General features: G+C 34.1%; 1 protein-coding gene across 1 annotated transcript; it reads right to left on the bottom strand.

Moving 5' to 3' along the window:
• Positions 1-2,402: 2,402 nt before the first annotated feature.
• Positions 2,403-6,038, bottom strand: LOC128243836 (uncharacterized). Its single transcript, XM_052961807.1, has 2 exons — positions 4,856-6,038; positions 2,403-4,006 (listed from the first exon to the last, which is right to left on the bottom strand). Exons 1-2 carry the CDS (start codon positions 5,188-5,190, stop codon positions 2,641-2,643), a joined length of 1,701 nt encoding a protein of 566 aa, XP_052817767.1. The 5' UTR covers positions 5,191-6,038; the 3' UTR covers positions 2,403-2,640.
• Positions 6,039-20,926: the final 14,888 nt, after the last annotated feature.

The following is a 20,926-nucleotide window of genomic DNA, read 5'->3' as shown; positions in this document are numbered from 1 at the left end:
GTAATGTATACCTAATGCATAATAAAACAGGGCCGTGAGAGAAGGGATGTATGTTATTTTAAGCCAGAGAATAACCAGTAACCTGTTGAAATCAATCGTTTACTTAATTTGATTTGTTTTAAATTTTCAAAGTCACATTCAATTAAATTTATTAGTGTTTTTTTAAAATTAAAGTGTATTTTTTTCTCACTAAGTTCAATAAAATAATGAATTTTGGAAATTCTTCATTTTTATTTCATATGACTAAAGAGATTCTAAAATTAGGAAAGTGACTTAAGTTAGAAACTGACTTAAAAAGTTTTATGAATACCGCCACGGGGTTGAAATTCATCATGGACTTTGTTAGCTCTTAAAACGATGTAGCTTATCGGATTGTTCGGTGTAAAGAACGGACCTAAGTCAATAATGTATAACCATAATATTGATTTAAATTGCATGTTGAATACCATCGTATTACATGTGCGTTCGAAAATTAAAGGTGTATTGCTAAAAGCGTTACTAACGCTTTAAGATTAACGATTTTTTCCGCATTAGATATTGTTTTAACGTAAACAAGAAAGTCTTAATTGATCTTTTGTCAGTAGTCTTTTATTACCGTTGTTCAGATATTCACGCAATAATTGGATTATTCATAGACAAAAAAATAAAACAAGTGATCAAAACGGGCAATCTTTGAGAGTGAGTAAAAAGCTTTGAAAAAAATTAAAATGATAAAAATAAAATTTAAGCTCGTATTTTTCAGGAAGCATTCTTGAAAAAAAAATAAACATTGTAAATTTGAAATGGCATAAGCCAAAATCCTGCGTCACGCCTATATATAGCTAGACACACTAAATTGTACGTAATCATGCTAATCTTCCTGAAATCATGGGTCCCTTCCTAAAATCATGTGTCCCTTCCTGAAATCATCTGTCCCTTCCTGAAATCATATGGCCCTTCCTGAAAGCAGGTGTCGCTTCCTGAAGTCAGTTGTCCCTTCCTGAAATCAGGTGTCCCTTCCTGAAATCAGGTCTCCCTTAATAAATTCACGGCCAGATGACCGCATATTAAGTAGATATCATTTCAAGGGAAGTCATGTGTACAGAAATAATAATATATAAGCATAAGACGTATTAAACATAACTTTACAACTAAGTTTTATGGATGTTAAAAAATTGATTATAAATTATAGCCACATTGGCCAGCTTCTGTTTTAGGTTGTCCGGTAAGCGCAGTGGTTAGTGAACTCGCTTCGCACAGAGGTAACGCGGGTTTGATTCCCGGCCTTGGCACATGTGAGTTTGGCGTGTGGTCACCAAGCCGGACAAGTGGGTTTCCCCGTGTAAGTCGGTTTCCCTCACAACACAAGACCACACTCTCGCGTAACATCGTGCCAACGAAAATGATAAATATAATGTTGTAATAGGTTAAAATTAATACAGTTTGTGTACGGTTTCATCTAAAATAAATAACACCACATTATTAAAAAAAGAATGATCTATCGTCAGTAAATGATAAGTTTCATTTTAACGACAATATTAGTCTAAACATATAATGTTTGTGATTTTTTCATCTAAGTGTTTCAGTTCTCACCGTTTAACACGTTTTTATGCAAAAACACTGGCGTTATGGTTCATACTGGACTGAAATGCACCTACCATTTCAGTGTATCAGCAGTCGTATTCCAACTGAGGCTGACAATTTTATATGTGGGATGAAGGTATCAATCTTACCGAAAATGTCGTGAGATGTAAGTCCCAGTCCAACGGAGACTGCCGATGTTAACCGTGGAATGTACTTTTCAAACTAACCGAGATTGTCGATGCTACAAATGTGATGAAAGCCTCAATCTAATCGAGACTGTCGATATCAAACGTGGGCAATAAGTCTAGAACTAACCGAGACTGTCCATATAACACGTGTCAATGTGAACCCTCAATCTATTCGAGACTGTCGATGGTACATATGGGATGTACTTCTTAATCTTATGGAGACTGTCGATGTAACTTTAGATGTAAGTCTCAATTAAACCTGTCTCACCTGAGATGTTAGTCTCAGTCTAATCGAGATATGCAATGAGATGTAAGTCTGAATCAAACCGAGACTGTTGATGTTATACGTGAGACTTAAGGCCCAAACTTACCGAGATTGTCGATGTTATGCGTAGTATGTATGTTGTGCTTTTGGTTTGTGGTCTTGATAATCTGTTCTTCAAAAAAAAATCAGTATACGTTCAAAATCGATTATGCATTCTTCAAAAGATGATTTTCTTATGGTTCACGCGAACCCTATCACCGACATTGAATTTCGAGGTTGTTCGATTATTTTTCTATTGTAATTCAACTGACTGAGTAAATTATGCAAGTAAATCATGATTATATTTAAATTGACTAAATAAATATGACGGTGTTCTGAAAGTGCAAACGTATTTATTCAGAACGAATTTGATAAAGCATTTTCACATAGTTTGTGGGATATAAATTGTCCAAAATATGATAACGTAAAAGTATTCACAATATGCTTTTGGATTTATATCTGTTTTACTTATAGCATGCTGTCTAAACAAAATATATATATATATGAAAATACCGTAATATACTTTGCAACAATAATAAAGATCCCAGTTCGGTAGTACCATATCAACATTCATAGTTTTTATTATTAAATTAACTTGACAACAAGAAGTGTGTCTTTTTCTCCACCAACAATCAGAGAAGAAGAGCGGCTGCTGAAAAATAAAACACGTGGTCCGTTTACTCCGTCTTCTTTCCTTGTCAGTGTGGCCAACTTCTTCTTCCCGTCTTTGTCAACCTGCAGCACTGTGTCGGAGTCACGGCAGCAGATGAACACGTGTCCAGCAGGTGTCACGTGTACTCCGGTAGGTTTTTTCATGTCGTGGTCAGTGAGTAAAGCCAGCTTGTTGCCGTTGTTGTCTAGGGTGATCAGTTGATGTTTACTGCAGTTTGTAATGTAGATTGACTTCCCGTCGTTACTGATGGCACATTTGTCCACCGTGATACCCCGTGACTTGTCCTCGTACAGCATCTTCACCTTCTGTCCCGACAACGTGTAGACGTACAGTGCGTTATAGGAGGCGATGTAAAGCTGGCCACCATGATGAGCTAAGGCAAAACATGAATGGTTGAAGCATAACTTTCTCGAGGTAACGAGTTTCCCTTGCGTAGCACTAATGAAATGAAGTTCACGGCTAACACAAACGGCCACTTCATTTCCGTCAATGTGGCACACGTCCCATGGTTTCCCCGGGATACCACAGTGGGCGAGCTCCCTGTACTCTTTGTCAAGGAGCTTTACGATACAATTCTTCCAGTCTGCTATGACAAACTCTCCACTAGGCATTTCACATACACAAGAGATATAGCATTGACATTTGTCGTTCCTCATCTTCACGTTGTACTCCTTGTACTCTGCAACACTGAATACGTGGTTTGGATCGGAAAGCGGATATTTTTGCTGTTTGGTAATAACAGTTTGTTCTTCAAGCGCTCCAAAGGTCTTTGTTGAAGATAAAAGTTCTTCGATAAGGTTCTTGGATTGAAATGTTACATTGTAACACTCAATAGCTGTTATGCTACGAAGATTATCGCTTCCTCGTGAAATCATATCCTGGCTCTTTCTGTACGCAATAAATGCTTTTGACTCGCTTGATTTTGTTTTGGTTTGAAAAGCGGCCATCATGTTTTGCAGTTCGATAGTCATTTTATCACAAGTTTTTATATCTTTCTTTATGTTGTTTTCAAGTTTGGCTATCATTCCGTCCAAGTCCTGTAAGGTTGTTTTCTCAATCTTGTCAAGGATTTCGCTGATCTTTTTCCTAATGATTTTAATTTCATCAGAAATAGCTGCCCGCGTCTTTTTCAGAGATGTCGTATTCTTTATTCTGGCTTCTTTCATCAGCTCGAATTGCTTTTCTAGTTCAGCTATCTTCTTTGGAATTTGTTGAAACTCAATATTTCTCTGAATACCTTTTGCTACATCTGGAATGGGATGGATTTTGGAACATTGTCTGAAACAAAGAAGTTTTGAAACATTTGTAAACAGATGTGCATAAATGTGACCTTGCTTATGTGGGACAATGTAATAGAAAATGATTTAAAAATTGGCGCTAGTATGTATAGATTAGTTACCGTTTTGTGTCTTAAAGGCGCACAATATAGCTTCATGCAAAAATGAATCTCCTTTAATTTTAATGCATTATTATAGTTTATTAATTTGACTTGATTGATCAAAACCGATTTTTTTTTATTTGTGTACAGATTCAGTGTTGTTTTTTTTTAAACTTGGTGATATGTGGCCACGTAGCTATTAACTGAAATTTGCATGTTCAAAGACTAATATTTTTGTAAAATGTACAAAAAGCCTTTATTGTTTTGATCATAAAAAGTCAAATAAGTTAAAAATCATAATTTATAAAAACAATAAAATAGTTTTGCATCAACCTATGTTGTGTGCCTTTAAATTGACGTTCTCTTCCTTCAAACCTGTGGACCACGGCTACACACGAATAACAGCAAAGGCGCAAAATAAAGGTTGACGCGAAAAATGCATGATAATGTTTAACTTACTTTTTATTTTAACGGTCAAAACCAAAAAGGGATATGCTGTGTATACGGATAAAAAATGTCAATGATTTTCGAATTTTGTACTCTTTAATCTGGGGAATTTGTGGCCACGTAGCTATTAAATGAAAACTATTATATATAAAAGCTGATATTCCTGTAATATACACAAATCGTAAGCTTTGTTTTCTTTAAAAGTCAAATGAGCTTTAACCTTATAATTTTATAAATAATAATAAAAAGAAATTGCATTCACTTATGTTGTGTACCTTAAACTTGTCATATTTCTAACATACCTGTGGTCCACGGCGACGCACACAGGACAACACAGCTGGTCATGGTCACCACATACCAGCTTCAGTGCCTCCCCGGGATGCATTGCGCATCTCTCCAGGGCGTCCACAACCCCTGGGGCTGCCTCCCATTTCTTCACATCCTTCCGGCCGAGCACCGCGTGCTTCTGATATAATACGTTATGTTTTGAAACACAGCTTTTGCAGTAATATGTTTTGCATTGAGTACAATAATGTTGAGCTTCTGTGTTAAATCCGTTCTCTGCACAAGGAAAGCAGGAAAAATCATGTATGAAGTCACAGCCCCTCTGAATGGATGATTCAAAATTAGATGCCATTTTCGCTCCTGGGATTAAAAATGACTCATAAACTAGTTCAAACTGTCGGTTTCTGTTTAGTTTGTTACTAAGAAGTAAATTATTTTGCACTCAGCTGATACGAAGAAAACCAATATTTCAATCATTAAACACTGACATCTAACACGATATCAAAATGATAAGCGAAGTTACAACCGTGGTAAATTAACAATCAATTTCAAATCAAAAAAATGTGTTTAAACATGCTGTTGTATATTCCTGTGTCAACATTAAAACTAGTTATCGAATGTCGAGTATGCCTTCAGACACACGGTTATTTGTCTTCCCGGGCTTGCCGAAGACTACCGAGTAGTAGCGATTGTCTATCCCGAGCTGACCGGAGATTGCCGAATATTTGTAGGAAGTTCTTTTCCTGTAAATTCTAAAGCGAATTGACCCATTTCCACGATAAAGTAACACTGAGTTCAAGTGCTTCTCGAACCCCAACACCATCTGTCGGAAGATATTGATGATCCAAAATTTCATATTCTCTCTCGAGTTTAAAAAAGACTTGCGAAATAAAACAAATAGATGTTCATTCAATCACAGCATTGTGTAACAAGGAAGTAATTTGTTTTGTACTGATACGAAGAAACCACATTTTACGATCAATATCACACTGACATATTACACAATATCCAAACGATAAGCCTTGTTAAAACCGTGCTTAATTTACATTCATTATTTTCCCAAATCTAAACAAATAGCCCTTTAAAACATGCCGAGATTTATCTCCAAAATAAATTTCAATAGTTGATATCGACTGTTTAATAGGCGTTCCTACACTCGGAATGCACAACGAAATAAATATATCCCGATCATGCCGAGGTCTGCCGAAATGTCACGACTGCCCATCCCGATCCATTCGGAATTCCTCGGCCTTTTCCATCGAAATCAGCATCGGTTGACTGCCGGTACATTAGTAGAAGTTCGGAGTTTTAAAGAATAGTATCAAGTGTAGTGTTTTAATATGTTTTTTGTAAGTTTAAATGATTGCGTGTGTTAAGTGTATCATGGCATCCAGGGGCGGATCCAGGAATTTATGTTTTAAGGTGCGTAACTTAAGGGAAAAACCTTTTGACTTGCGACCCTCCCTCAGAACCGAAATTTATTTAGTTTAAAGTGCTGGCAGGGGTGTTTGTGGGTACTCCGCGAAATTATTTAACAATTTTTAGCGCGGAATGGTGCAGTTTTGTGCGAGTTTTATTTCTTTTTTCTCCTAATTTGAAATAAAGAGTAAACTTGGACAATTTTCTATCGGGGGGGGGGGGGGGGGGGGGGTGCTTAAGTCATTATGGTTTTCTGCTCAATTAAAATTACTACGCGATCTGCTTGCAGCGTAGTTAAATGTTGTAACAAAAAAATATTTCTAACAATGTAGACCGTCCATTTACATCCGAGGTTGTTTTCGATAGAAAATGGGCAGATGTTCCGAATGACACCTAGTAGTTGGGGTCACACAACACTAAATAGTATTCTAATGAATTATATCGTGAAATGGCCGATTTGCACGATAAATAACACTCAGTTATAGCAATTTCACGAAACCAAACATAAATATTTCGGAAGAAAGTTCCACGTGTGTACTAATCCTTAATAACATAAGCGTACTAATCCACCTCATGGTTACCAAGTAAGTTTATGTATACCAAGTAACATCTACACCAAGGAACCTCATGTGTACCAAGTAACCGCATGTACACCAAGTAGCCTCATAAACACCAAGTTACCTCATGTTCACCCAATAAACTTATCACAACCAAGTAATTAATCTCATGTGCATCAAGTATCCCACTGTGTACCCAGTAACCTAATGTAAATTAAGTAACCTCGTGTACAGTAAGTAACCTCATGTTCAGCCAGTAACCTCATGTACACCAAGTAACCTCATGTATACACAGTAAACTCATGTATACTCAGTAAACTCATGTACACAAAATAACCTTATGTATACCGAGTAACCTCATAAACACGCAGTAACCTCATGTACACCAAGTTACTTTATGTACACCGAGTAAACTCATCAACACCAAGAAACCTCAAGTACGCCAAGTAACCTCATGTACATCAATTAGCCCCATGTGTACCAAGTAACCTCGTGTAAACCAAGTAACCTCATGTAAACCAAGTAACCTCATGTAAACCAAGTAACCTCGTGTACAGTAAGCAACATCATGTGCAGCCAGTAAACTCACGTACACCAAGTAACCTCATGTATACCAAGTAGACTCATGCACACCAGGTAACCGTTCGTATAGCAATTAACCTTATGTGTACCAAGTAACCTCATTTAAACCAAGTAACATCATGTGCATCAAGTAACATTCTAAACACAAGGAACCTCCTGGGTACCAATTGCAAGTAGCCTCATGTACACAAATGTACACCATGTATACCAAGTGATTTGATATGTTTCAAATAACCTCATGTACACCAAGTTACCACATGTACACCAGATAATCCCATGTACTTCAAGTAACCTCATTAACACCCAGTAACCTCATGCACACACAGTAACCTCAATAGCAACCAGTAATCTCATGCACACCCAGTAACGTTATGTACACCAAGTTACGTCATGCATACCCAGTAACTTCATATACGCCCAGTAACCTCATGTACACCAACTAACCCCATATACACCGAGTAACCTTATGCACACACAGTAACCTCATGTACACCCAGTAACTTTATGTACACCAAGTTACGTCATGCACACCCAGTAACCACATGTATACCCAGTAACCCCATGTTTAGCAAGTAACCTTATATACATCAAGTAACATCATGTACACCAAGTAACCTTATGTAAACGATGTAAACTCATGTAAACTAAGAAGGAGAGAAGTCTTAATATTTGCCCTAAGCTATCTCTTCCATCCTTATCCCCTATATACTTGTAATACGGGCTTGAAGACAAAACGAGAAGCGTTTGTCTGTACAAGCCCTCTTACGGTTTGTACGTGTGTGCAAGGGACTACTTCTTTTTTGCCGGAGTGATAGGCATTAAAAAATTTGAGCACCACTGAACCGTGAAAATAAGAACCAAAAAAGCTCGTCATACATTGTTCATATAAAGCGCGTGCATGCCGGCAAGCAAATTGTACATGTTTAGGGCGGGGTTTAACCTCCGTTAACCAATGAAAATCAATACGGAAATACCCGAGGTACATGTACAATCCACCTTCGGCACTTCCATAAAAGGAGTAGAGAACACGTATAATTAATACACGTCTAAAGAGTACTTCTTTTAACCGGAAATTATATTTCATAACTCTGCAAAAATAATACAAAACGAACAGGGTTTGTCATAACAATTGTTTTTTTAACCCCACATCTTAAAAAATACCGTCTAAACCGGATATCTAAATAATTAAGATAAATGTATTTATGCGCATTTTGCGACAGTTGATGTAAACAATGATTTGCATATATCAATATCATGATGCAATAACACGGATTTAACATTGTTTTCAAGGTGAGTTGAACTAAGAATTACACTTGTTATTGTAAATTCAATCGCTCAGACGTTGCTGTTTGGACACCATAATGACATAACGTTGTTTTTTACGTAAGGCCACTCCTTTTTTTATATTTTGGTTTACAAGAATTTTTGGAAAAAATGTCCACTGGGTGGTCGAAAAAAAAAAAAAAAAAAAGAAGAAAAAAGTCACAAAACATACTCTTAAAGGGTGAAAATTAGAAAACAACATAAACACAGTCAAAATTTATATCATTTACTTGTCATTTAAATCCTTAAACTGCTATTAATGCATGTTTTAATACACTCAAAGTTTCAAAGTTCTTATTAAACACACAGTTTAAATCTTACATACTGTGCATATAAAACATCAACGATATTGACTATAAAACATGTTTACATGTATAAACTACACTTTTAATCAAAGATACATTGAATATCACTCAGCAAGACATTTGTTTAGCTTTAAGAGTATGCTAAAGCAAAAGTGAATGCAGAACACTTAAAAACTTACCAATATTAAATTGAAAAAAAGAGGAGGCGAATTTTACGCATTAAAATACACAAAAATTGCGCTGTATTAAAACAATACATAACATTTTCTAAACATTATTTAAGTTATTTTAATATTGGATTTTGTCAATAAAGTGAAATAATTACCAATTTTGTAAATAAGGAGGTAGCATTTTATAAAGACATTTGAGCTTTAATATTGCGAAAACAATTCCTGAAAAACTAAAAACAAACTAGACCTAGATTTGAGTATATATAACCTATACCATGAGGGGTCCTAGTTGTGTGTAACCCGATCCATGCTAAGTCCGGATATTTTCGGACCGGGATATTTACCATGGGATGTTCACCAAATCCATTTTAAATTCAAATCTTGCAGCAAATTACCACATCAGTACATAAAAAACACATAGCAAAATATTAAATCTTGCATGTGACTTAACTTTATGTACCAATGATAGTAACAGAGGAATCCATAATTATGGAACGCATTTTCATCTTCTACCAACTCCGCCATTTTGTGTAAACATGCGTTCACAGTGCATCTATCTATACTTCATGCTTGTTTATTTTTCATTTTAAAGAGTATTCCTTGGTTACAACAACAAATCTCATTTATAGTGAAATATCAAGTTCATTACAAATTGAAATGGACTTATTCAAAATAGTTTTCCGTGTTGTTTTAGCTAAATGTTTTGCACAAAACTCCTGGCATTGACACATGTGTTCAACTCTTTCATTGTTTTTACTCTACTATTAACCCAAACATGAATAAACATGTAATCTAAAATAAACACAAGCTTTACATTGACTCAATGACAAGTATTTCCAAACCATTTTGTGATTTAAAATCCATAAACACCACCGACCGAACTTGTGAATCTAGGTCACCGGTGTCAACTTAGAAAATTAACTTTCGATTTGAACATTCCCACTTAGTGCACTGTTATTTGATATTTAACCATAAAATGTTACAAAATGTTTTTCTCACACATAATTTAGAGATATTTGTGTCTACTAATTCGATGGCAGCCGCTGACACTTTTATTTTTTATCTATAAACAACAATATTTTCATGACCTAAATTTGCGGGGAAAAACAACAGTCACGTGACAGCTATTGTTTGTGTCGGCTGTTAAATCTGCCAATGTTTATTGCTATTGTTATATTAACAGCTCCTGCATATTTTAATTAATTATTTCATACAAAGAATGACTGCTATTGTCAATTCCGCCATTGCCAACGGCGCTGCCATAACAGTTGACTGGCTCACATACTATCACTATAAATTGGCGAATACGGCTACGGAACAACAAACCAGTCAAAATCGACTGCATTCGTACTCTTACCGTTCGTTTTTCTTTCGTTTCGCACCAAAATCAATACGGTCGGGAAAATAAATTGGAAAAAAAAAGTGAAATTCATTTTTTATTTTTTTTGTACTTTTCGGAAAATTAGACCCGCCGGTTTTGTAAACCAATTTATATAAAAGTAGTGGCCTAATGAACAAGCTAAAGGGATATGACTAAAATACGAAAATAGGTTATGTTCGCGAAAATAACTTTTTTTCGCGAAAATAGCTTTTTTGACTAAAATACGAAAATAAGGTATTTTTTTATGAAAATAAAGTTATTTTCGCGAAAGTAAGATTTTGATAAAAATCTGAAAATAAGGTGAGTTTGCGCGAAAATAACACTTTTTAACAATTATGTACTTAGTTTGAGCTAAAATAAAGTTATTTTCGAGAAAGTAAGAATTTGATAAAAATCTAAATTTTGGCGAATATAACAATTGACAAAAATGTAGTTAGTTTTTGGATAAAATAAAGGTTTTTTTGCGGAAATAAGTTTTGGTAAAAATCTGAAAATATGGTTAGTTTTGGCGAAAATAACATTTTAGACAAAAAAATAGTTAGTTTTGGATAAAATAAAGTTATTTTCGCGGAAATAAATTTTGGTAAAAATCTGAAAATAGGGTTAGTATTGGCGAAAAACAACATTTTTGAAAAAAATGTAGTTAGTGTTTGGCTAAAATAAAGTTATTTTCGCGGAAATAAGTTTTGGTAAAAATCTGAAAATTGGGTTAGTTTTGGCGAAAATAAAGTTATTTTCGCGAAAATAAGACTTTTGTTAAGATCTGGTAAGTTTAGTCGAAAATAGCATTTGCGACAAAATTATAGTAAGTTTATGGCTAAAATAAGGTATTTTGGTTAAGATCTGGTAAGTTTTGGCGAAAATAGCATTTTTCGAAAGGTATTTTCGCGAAAATAAGATTTTGGTAAAAATCTGGAAAGTTTTGGCGAAAATAACATTTTTGACAAAAATTTAGTTAGTTTTGAATAAAATAAAGTTATTTTTGCGGAAATAGCATTTTGATTAAAATCTGAAAATAGGGTTAGTTTTGGCGAAAATATATTTTTTTTACCAAAATGTAGTTGATTTTTGGCTAAAATAAAGTTATTTTCGCGAAAATAACATTTTGATAAAAATCTGGTTACTTATGGCGAAAAACTATTCGAACTTTCTTCTACTCGTGCCATAGGCATGGGTGGTTGGGTGAGCTTTTTTACACTCGCCACTCGGGTTATAATAGTTACAAGTTATACTCGGCGAGCGCACCACGATTTACATTTTAGGCTCAGCCTGTCATAGGCATATATGTCGGCATCTCCTTAAGTTGTAGGATATATCTTCGATTGTTCCCTTTAGTTTTATCGTGTACCTGCTTCAGTAGCAATAACGGTCTATAATTATGGGTAGCAATAACGGTCTATAATTATGGGTCTTTGTCATCAACTTAATCCGCTTAATGACAAACAAGTGTGTATAACCGCTTTGATGTTGCACATTTCGGATGGAGGTGTGATCAACAGAAACATGTTAAAATACTTTCAATAATCGTTGTTCAATTTTCCTAAAAACATAATTGTTTCGAAACACTAATGCACCGGTCATATGTGTTATGTAGACCAAATAAAAGTATTTTAATATTTTTTATTAAAAATTGTCATTTAAGACAACAGAAGAAGGCATTTTCTCTTCTTTTTTTAAATCTTATTTTCGCAAAAATAACTTTATTTTATCTAAAAACTAACCATATGTTTGTCAAAAAGGTTATTTTCACCAAAACTAACCCAGAGTTTTATCAAAATCTGATTTTCGCGAAAATAACTTTATTTTAGTCAAAACTCAATACATTATTGTCAAAAAAAAATATTTTTGCCAAAACTAACCCTACTTTCAGATTTTTATCAAAATCTTATTTCCGCGAAAATGACTTTTTTTAGCCCAAAGCTTACTATATGTTTGTCAAAAAAAGTGATGCAAACGGTATCCACTTAAATTCCAAAGTGGGTGGGGAAGGTCAAAAACTAAAACGTTGAAAATGCTTGTTTTATTTAGATTTGAGAAACGATCTTTTTGGGGGTTGAAACATTTATTTTTGGCGACATGTTTGGGGTTATTTTGGAGTTGAACAAATTTTACAAAAAAAGATTTTAACGGATTATGGATCAAAAAGCATTCACATTATAACGAAAAAGTCTGTCGACGTTAAGTACTTCGTCATTATGTCAAAATGCTACAGACTACTTATCCAACAATGTCTTGAGAGATCCTGATAATATTTTGTCAAATAAGAATGTTATTCAGAAAAAATAATGAATTTTCGCGGTTGAAATTCCTTTCCGGGTTACAAAAATGCATAAATCTTTTTAAAAATAGCTGCAATCAACACAAATCCACAAGACATCGTTGATTGGGAAGTCCCGATAAATTTGACTCTCAAACATACATTATTTTTGCTTTACGACATTTCCGGGAAAGCTTAAATTTATGCTTTTTGAATAGAAATCTAATAAAATATTCTTTTCATAAAAAAATGTTCAACTCCTAATTACAGCTTTTTATGTTGCATCGGATATATAAGTCATGCTTGTTAAATATTGAACCTTAAAACTACATAGAAGTTGAATTTTTCAATATTTTAGATTTTTGGTCCTTCAATCGACTTTTTCATCGCTAAGTAGTGAAAACTAAATCTAAAAAAAAACATTTTGCATGATTATGGTAAACCTGAGAAGAAAAGTGTGCCTGGTGTGGGGCTCAGACTCATGGCTGCAGGAACACTAGCACGGCGCTCTTGCCAACTGAGTTAAACGGGCAGCTGGTCACACAGGCTAGACTTGTCCGCCATTAAAGGGCTGTCTCACAGATGATAAAATAAGAATTAATATTTTTGTCATGGCAGAGTGGGGCAGATGACTCGCGAATTCTTTAAGCGATAAAGATTATGAATTAAATTACAGAAAACCACTTTAGCACAAATAATGAAATCAAATGTTTAGTAATTCATTATTTGTTTTTCAGGGGAGGGTTCGGGAGGGAAACCCCTCCCGACAACCATCAAATTTGGCATGTTTGACCTGGTTTCAACAAGCATAATAATGTGAGTATTATAGATTATGAACCCGGGGGAGATTTCAGCATAAAAGGCAGCGTTTTCTTTTTGGCAGAATTACATGATAACACTATAGCTACAGCGTCTTACTGGTGATTTTTTTACCAAGGTTTTCAGAAGGATACCTTTAGACGAGATGAAATATATTGACATGTCTCGCTTGAACTGGCACATATTTCCGCACAAAATTTCTTTAAGTTAACATCTTTTCAATATTATTCAGCTAGAGGCATGTATAAGCATGCAAGACAGTTTTAGACAAACTCTTTCCTACAAAGTAAAAAATGACATTTAAGTAATTAGTTATTTAAATGAGGTGGGTTCGGGAGCGGTTTCCCTTCACGACAAGCAATGTTTATAATACCTTTTTCTTCTGCATATAATCAGAAAATGCGGGGTCATCAATTCAGCGCAAAAACAGTGGCGGTTTTCGCAATATTTTTCAGAAATTTTTAACACGCTTGTAGATGAGTGATTTTTCTTCGTGCAGTGTGCAATTTACTCTTCCTAACTGCTGTTTCGACTTGAGATAGAATATGATCGAGAAATATTTTCTTCTCAATTTTTTCTTCAAACACAATCTATATGAATTACTTAAAAAGCGATATTGTTCATGTAAAATGAACAAGAAATTTACAATGCCAGCTCTAATATATAGTAAAGCATAGGCATAGGAAAATTCAAAACATTTTTATTATATATGCTTTGTGGTGATTTATAGACATTTATAAACAATAGAAAAACAATCTTTCACTGTTTCCAACATATTGATATTTTTTTACTGTTTGAAATTTCAGCCAGCTCTCAAATAGATATTGAATGCCAGTGCTAAGAGGGCTGGGACACAATTTGAACAACTTCATTGCCAAAATAATGCAACCTTTGTATACAAATTATAATTTGTTGCCCTACTTCAATAATTATAATTGAATGCCATTTTATACACTTTTAAGATCTGACATTAAATTATTATGTTTGTGATAGATTGCAAAATATTTCAGTTCATTACTCTTAAAATATAGCTTTTGATTCTCACGCAGTGAAATTCATGTACATCAGGATTTTACACTAAAACAAAACAAATTCACTATTTATTCTTTCTTTAAGTTATAGCACATAGGTTATGGCATGGTACCATCCTCTTTATTTAGATTGTCAGAAAATGTGAATGCATCTCAGTAGCTCAGTTGGTGAAGAACTCGCCCTGTTAGCGAAGGGGTCCCGGGTTCCAGCCCTGCAATTGTCGTACATTTTTCTGTCCCAATTGTACTTCAATGGATAAATTCAAATTCTGACAATAAATAATGACAATTTAGCAGGTCGAGCTATGATCCTATTCATGTCATGTGTTTTCATTTCTCAGTGATTGAATTTAAAGCTGCACTCTCACAGATTTACCGTTTTTACATTTTACCTTTTTTTGCCTTGGAAAGAGCAAATTTTTGCATAAATATCTGCAAACCAATGATAAAAGATTGCTAATAAAATATCTGATTGCAGATTTTTATATTTCCTTTAAATTATGCACCAGTCAATTGTAACCACGCCCCCCCCCCATCCCAGGTCCGGGGGCATACCGGGGATAGCCAGGGAAATGGGCCGTGTTTTTACTTTCCAGGTGGCCCCCAGGGCCGGGTGACCATGGTGGTTTTGTCTTAGCGCTAAATTTAGCGGAAATTTGGCCTTATATTGAGTCTCTGGGGTGCGGGGGCATTTGGTCGGGGTTTTACCACCAGTTCGTTCCAGCAGAGCGGTGATTTTACCCGGGGTTGGCTGGACCGAAAGTCAAAGTCCCCGCTATTCCCCGGACCTGGGGTTGGGGCGTGGTTACGTCATTTGACTTGTGCATTAATGTTTTATGTTTTTAAAACGTTACTAACGGTTTAAGAAAAATGAATAAAATATCTTTCTTTTTTTTAAAAAGATATAAAAATCTGCGATCATTTTTTTGTCAGCAGTCTTATATAATTTGTTTTCATGCATTTACATAAAAATTGGCTCGTTAAAAGACAAAAATAAGAAAGTTGTCAAAACGTTAAATCTGTGGGAGTGCAACTTTAAGGGACACCAGATTGTACAGTTGCAAGAAAAAAGAAATAGTGAAAACCCTTGCTAATGGCGCAATGCTTCTTTTGCTGTTTTTTTTTTTGTGTTTGACCAATTTAAAATTTAACTGTTTGTGTACCATATAAATACCTGTTGATTTAAAATATTGTCAGTATATGAGTCTGTTTTTATCAAGCCACTTTTACATGCTAAATATTCACAATATGAACTGGGAAATAATATATTTGCTGATTTTTAGACCATCTGGTGTCTAGCCCTTTCATAAACCATCTAGCTGCCAATGTGAGTTTTAGATACATAATTGGACAGTTTCATTGGAATTTATTATTAAAAAAAATATGTTTCATTGCTAAGAGCGTAGTACTTACTCAGGGCTTTATCAATAGTACCCACAGGTTCGACTTTCGGACCCATTCCCAAAGCAAAATATAAGATGTTTTTCCCAATATTCAGAATTTTTTTTTTAGAAAGTCTTTTTCAATATCCTAATAAATTATGTAAAGTTTTTTTGATAATTGTACTCGGAAATCATTGATTTTCATCACATTCAGATATATCTGTATGAAATATTATCTGTCATGATTGATTAATTGCAATAGATATTTACACCCAAGTATTGATATTTCAGCCATTTTGGTTCTATTAAAGGGAATTAAACTAATATAATATCATTTCCTAATTTGCAGGAGACTAGACAACTTTTTCTTTTAACAATAACAGTTAATTTTCCCAATTTCAGCATTTTCATGACGCAAAATTATCCAAAATGTTTAGAGCTTTTTCCCAAATTGGGCAGAAAAAGCCCTGTTACTTAATAATGTTTTAGGAAAAAGTGTAATTCATGGGACATTTTCATACACATGAGATCTGTTTTTTTGTAATGCTACAAAAATAAGCTGATTCTTTCATCTAATACAAAAACTAATGTCTAAACTGTCAAATGTAAGGTTGCGTCTGTAAACTTCATCTTTGTTTAGGAAATCTGTGAATATAACTTTCACCACCCAGAACAATAAGTATCAATATAAGAAGTAAAACATATTCTAGTTACTATTTCCTCATGTCAGGGACAATTCAATTAAAAGATCGATGGAAAAAAACTGTTAAATACTATCATGTTGTTGTTTTTTCCAACTTTTAATAATATTTATTCCCTGTGATCGGTCGGTTTGTCAGTCGGTCCGTTGCAACTTTGTCCGGAGCAAAACTTAAAAACTACTGGATGGAATTGGATTAAACTTCATACAATGGTAAAGCATAATGAGAGGAAGTGCCGTGTACAATAACCATAACTCTATTCTTGCTTAATACTGAGTTATTGCCCTTTGTTACTTTTTTGTCCGGAGTATAAGTCATTGGAACTTCATACAATGGTAAAGCACAATGAGAGAAAGTGCAGTGTTCAAGAACCATAACTCTGCTTTAGCTAATTACTGAGTTATTGCCCTTTATTTGTGTTCCAATTGTTGTTGTTTTTCCAGACATTAACTTGCAAACTATTATACGGAATTTATTGAAACTTCATACAATGGTAAAGCACAATGAGAGGAAGTGCAGTGCACAAGAACCATAACTCTATTTTACCTTGTTACAGAGTTATGGCCTTTAATACTTTTTTCCTGTCCCGAGCATAACTTGAAAACTATTGGATGGAATTTAATAAAGCTTCATACAGTGATAGATCATGATGAGAGGAAGTGCACTGTATAGGAACCTCAATTCTATTTCAGCTAATTACAGAGTTACTGCCCTTTGTTATTTTTTCTTGTCCGGAGCATAACTTGAAAACTATTGGATGGAATTTGATAAACTTCATACAGTGATAGATCATAATGAGAGTAAGTGCAGTGTATAGAAACCGCAATTCTATTTGAGCCAATTACAGAGTTATTGTGCTGTGTTACTTTTTTCTTGTCCGGAGCTTAACTTGAAATCTACCGGATGGAATGTAATAAAACTTTATACAATGGTACAGCACAATGAGAAGGAGTTCAGTGTACATGAATCATTACACTATTTTAGCAAATTACAATGACAATAGTCCATAAAATAAAGTTGTCATTTTAGTTACAATTGACTGGTGCATAAATGCCAGCTTCACCAACCCAACTCGAAGCCTTTGGTGAATGTCCTTATGAAATTAAGATTTTTAGTAATTACATCAACCAGGTATAGTGGACATTTTTTAGTAATCCATTTCCTTATTATTAATTTGTTATTGTTTGCAACAGGTTGGAGATGGGGATGATGACAGACCAGCCAGCCGAACTCAAATTGGATTAGACATCATGCGGTAAATTATTAGTATTTCACAATCACTTTATGAAAATGTATCAAAACTGTAGCGGGTTTGAATCTTTTAAGTTTATCTTTTCTGTTTGTTCCATTCCTAAATAACATTGTTTCATGATGTTTGTAAATTATTTCCGGTCACGGCCATGAGATTATATCATTTTCTAATGAACTATTTTTTTATTTTTTTTTTTTTTTTTTATAAATTTTAGGTTTTTGACTTATCCCTCAGCACTTCTTAATACATTTGAACATTCTGTAAAAGCACAAATGTATTGGTTCTTTTTTTTATAACCACCTGGTTGCTGAAGCTCGAGAGGACCTTTATGGACAAAAAATCCTATTCAAGATAGTTTTGTCTGGAATTCCATATCACCTCCAGAGAATGGAAAATGTCTTCAAGTAAGAAGAGATTCTAAGCAAGTGCATTTCTGACTCCTCCAAAATGCTTCTTTGTAGTCAATTACCTTGGAGTTGTTTAATACTCATTGCAAAATATTCAAACATAATATATTTCATCTATTTTGTCTTGATCTTTGAATCCGTCAAATTCCACTCTGACTATCATTATGTGACTATATCAACGTTATCAACGTTGACGTCATCTGATGTTCACGTCATTTCCTGTTCATTATATACATACAACCTGATGAAGGCTGAATGGCCGAAACGTTGTTTCATAAATAAATAATTTGTGTTGGAGTTGGACTTCTTAAATTATCACCATATGTGACTATATCAAATTTATGACAACATAAAGAAGTGTGTATGCCTCAAATGATTGTTAACTGGTATACCTTCACAGTAGTAGTTAGTGGTATACCTTCACAGTAGTAGTTAGTACTTTTATTCTGTTAAAAACATTGCATTTATGTTATTTGCAGATTCTGATGTGCCAGCAGCCTGAAGTGGTCAAACAATTTGAAACTGGATTCAGCACAGAATCCCATATTTCAAGAGAATGCAGATGTTAGTCACCCCTGTCAAACTTGTTTGTGTGAATAGCACAAAATGTGACATTTACAGCAAATATGTAATAATTGAGCAGCGTATAGACAATTGCAAAACTCTGTTCTGTTAATTTTGTGCCATATTTAGCATTTAAAACCAGATACTTTCAGTTTTTGTTGGTTTGTTCGGTTTCTTTTATTCATGATTTTTTCAAGAAGACACCAGTTTGGTGTATAGTAGTTATGGTGTTTTAACTGTCAATGAATCCAAGATCACTGTATGTTGTCGAACTGATATATATGTTAAACATTGAAGATCCAGCTGTCAGTACAGAAAACATTGATTGTGCTTTTGAAAACACTGAAATTTATCAACATAATTTGACACTGTACATATTGCAATCATTTTTTCAAATATCTATAAATTAATAGTAGATAACTGTAGCCTTAAGTTGTGCATATTTACATATATGAATAGTTTAATAACCTCATGATGTCATTCTGTATAAATTATATAATATAATCATTTTAATTGTTTCAATTGTTTTCATATATAAATGGTTTTGGAACTGAAATTTGGTCTTGCTCTATTGGCTGGTACACTCAACAAATATAAAAAAATATATGAAATAGTGCTTAGTGAGCTCAGCTGACAGTTTTTCACTGGGTTCTTATTTTATATATTTTATTGTATATTCTATATAGGTGCTAAATTTAGAATATATTTTCAGTTCTGTTGAATGTTGATTGTAAATGCAATTTATCATTTCTTTTTAGATCACCCTGTGGGTTAAACATTAAGTGAGGGTTAGAAGTCATTTGTTTGTAATTACACCTTGATAAGTTTAATCTTTAATACACTGGGTCTTGAAAGTCCCATGATATGAACAATTGGTTTTGACTATTTTCATGTTTCTTTTAGAATATACCTCATAAGAGGTCATAACATATATGGCCTTTAGAAGTTAGAAAATTTTAACATTAATTTATTTATACAATTTTATTTCCCACCAGATGTAAAAAACAACAACCATTTTATCAAAAAGCAAGACAAAAAGGTCACTGTTGGTGATCTGTAAAAAATACATGTGTTGCTGCATATTTAACTGTCACAGGTCTTTTGGTTTATACCTGATTTTAGCAAAGCTGTTCACAATATTCATTAATTGAAATTTAGATAATTTTGATCATTTGACATGATGTTTGTCAGATTTGTCATTGCAAACACAAATTATTTTAAAGTTTATTGAAAGCATCGTTAAGATAATTCTGTAATTAAAGCAGAATTGTATTTGCCCTTAAAATCTAAACAACACATTTGTTCATAATTAACATTTTGCAACTTTTTTGGCGGGGATGTGGTGTGTTTTTGTAACAAACAAATAAGAATATATTCTGTATTCTCACTGAGATATTTTGCAGACAATTTTCCAGAGCTGCTTGGCTACATATTGTTCATATACAATCATAATTATTAGTAATTGATTAAATGTTTTGCCATGTTTTACCATCATATTTAAACAGATTTTTACCCATTCAATTCTAGTTAAAATTATAATTACCCCTGCTTGTAATATACTTTAGTGCAACATTATTGATATGTGATCATTTTAGCTTGACTATTTGATGAATAAGGAGAGCGCTCCTAGTCACCCGAGTGTCAGCATCAGCATTACCACTTATGTTAAAGTTTGCATAACCACCTCAAATATTTTCAAAGTCCATTGACATACTGTTTTGAAGCTTCGCATGCTTGTTCACCATCATGCTCCCAACCTGTACTCAGGAGGAGGTCACTGTATCAAGCATTTTGACAGAATTATGCCCCTTTTTTACTTAGAATTTACGTGTAAGTTTGGGTACCACCACACATATTTTCAAAGTCCATTAACATCTGGTTTGAAACTTTGCACGCTTGTTCACCATCATGCCCCCAACCTGTACACAGAAGGCGGTA

Source organism: Mya arenaria, chromosome 8 (assembly GCF_026914265.1).
Source record: "Mya arenaria isolate MELC-2E11 chromosome 8, ASM2691426v1".
Taxonomy (NCBI): domain Eukaryota; kingdom Metazoa; phylum Mollusca; class Bivalvia; order Myida; family Myidae; genus Mya; species Mya arenaria.
The sequence above is the reverse complement of the archived record's forward strand: the minus strand, read 5'-3'. Positions and strand labels throughout refer to the sequence as shown.

Bases quoted from the DNA above. Each gene is read 5' to 3' on its own strand.
- LOC128243836 (XM_052961807.1), bottom strand. From the start codon at position 5,190: ATGGCATCTAATTTTGAATCATCCATTCAGAGGGGCTGTGACTTCATA. The intron at 4,007-4,855 runs GTATGTTAGAAA...TCTTTGTTTCAG, and splicing joins TGCGTCGCCGTGGACCACAG to ACAATGTTCCAAAATCCATC.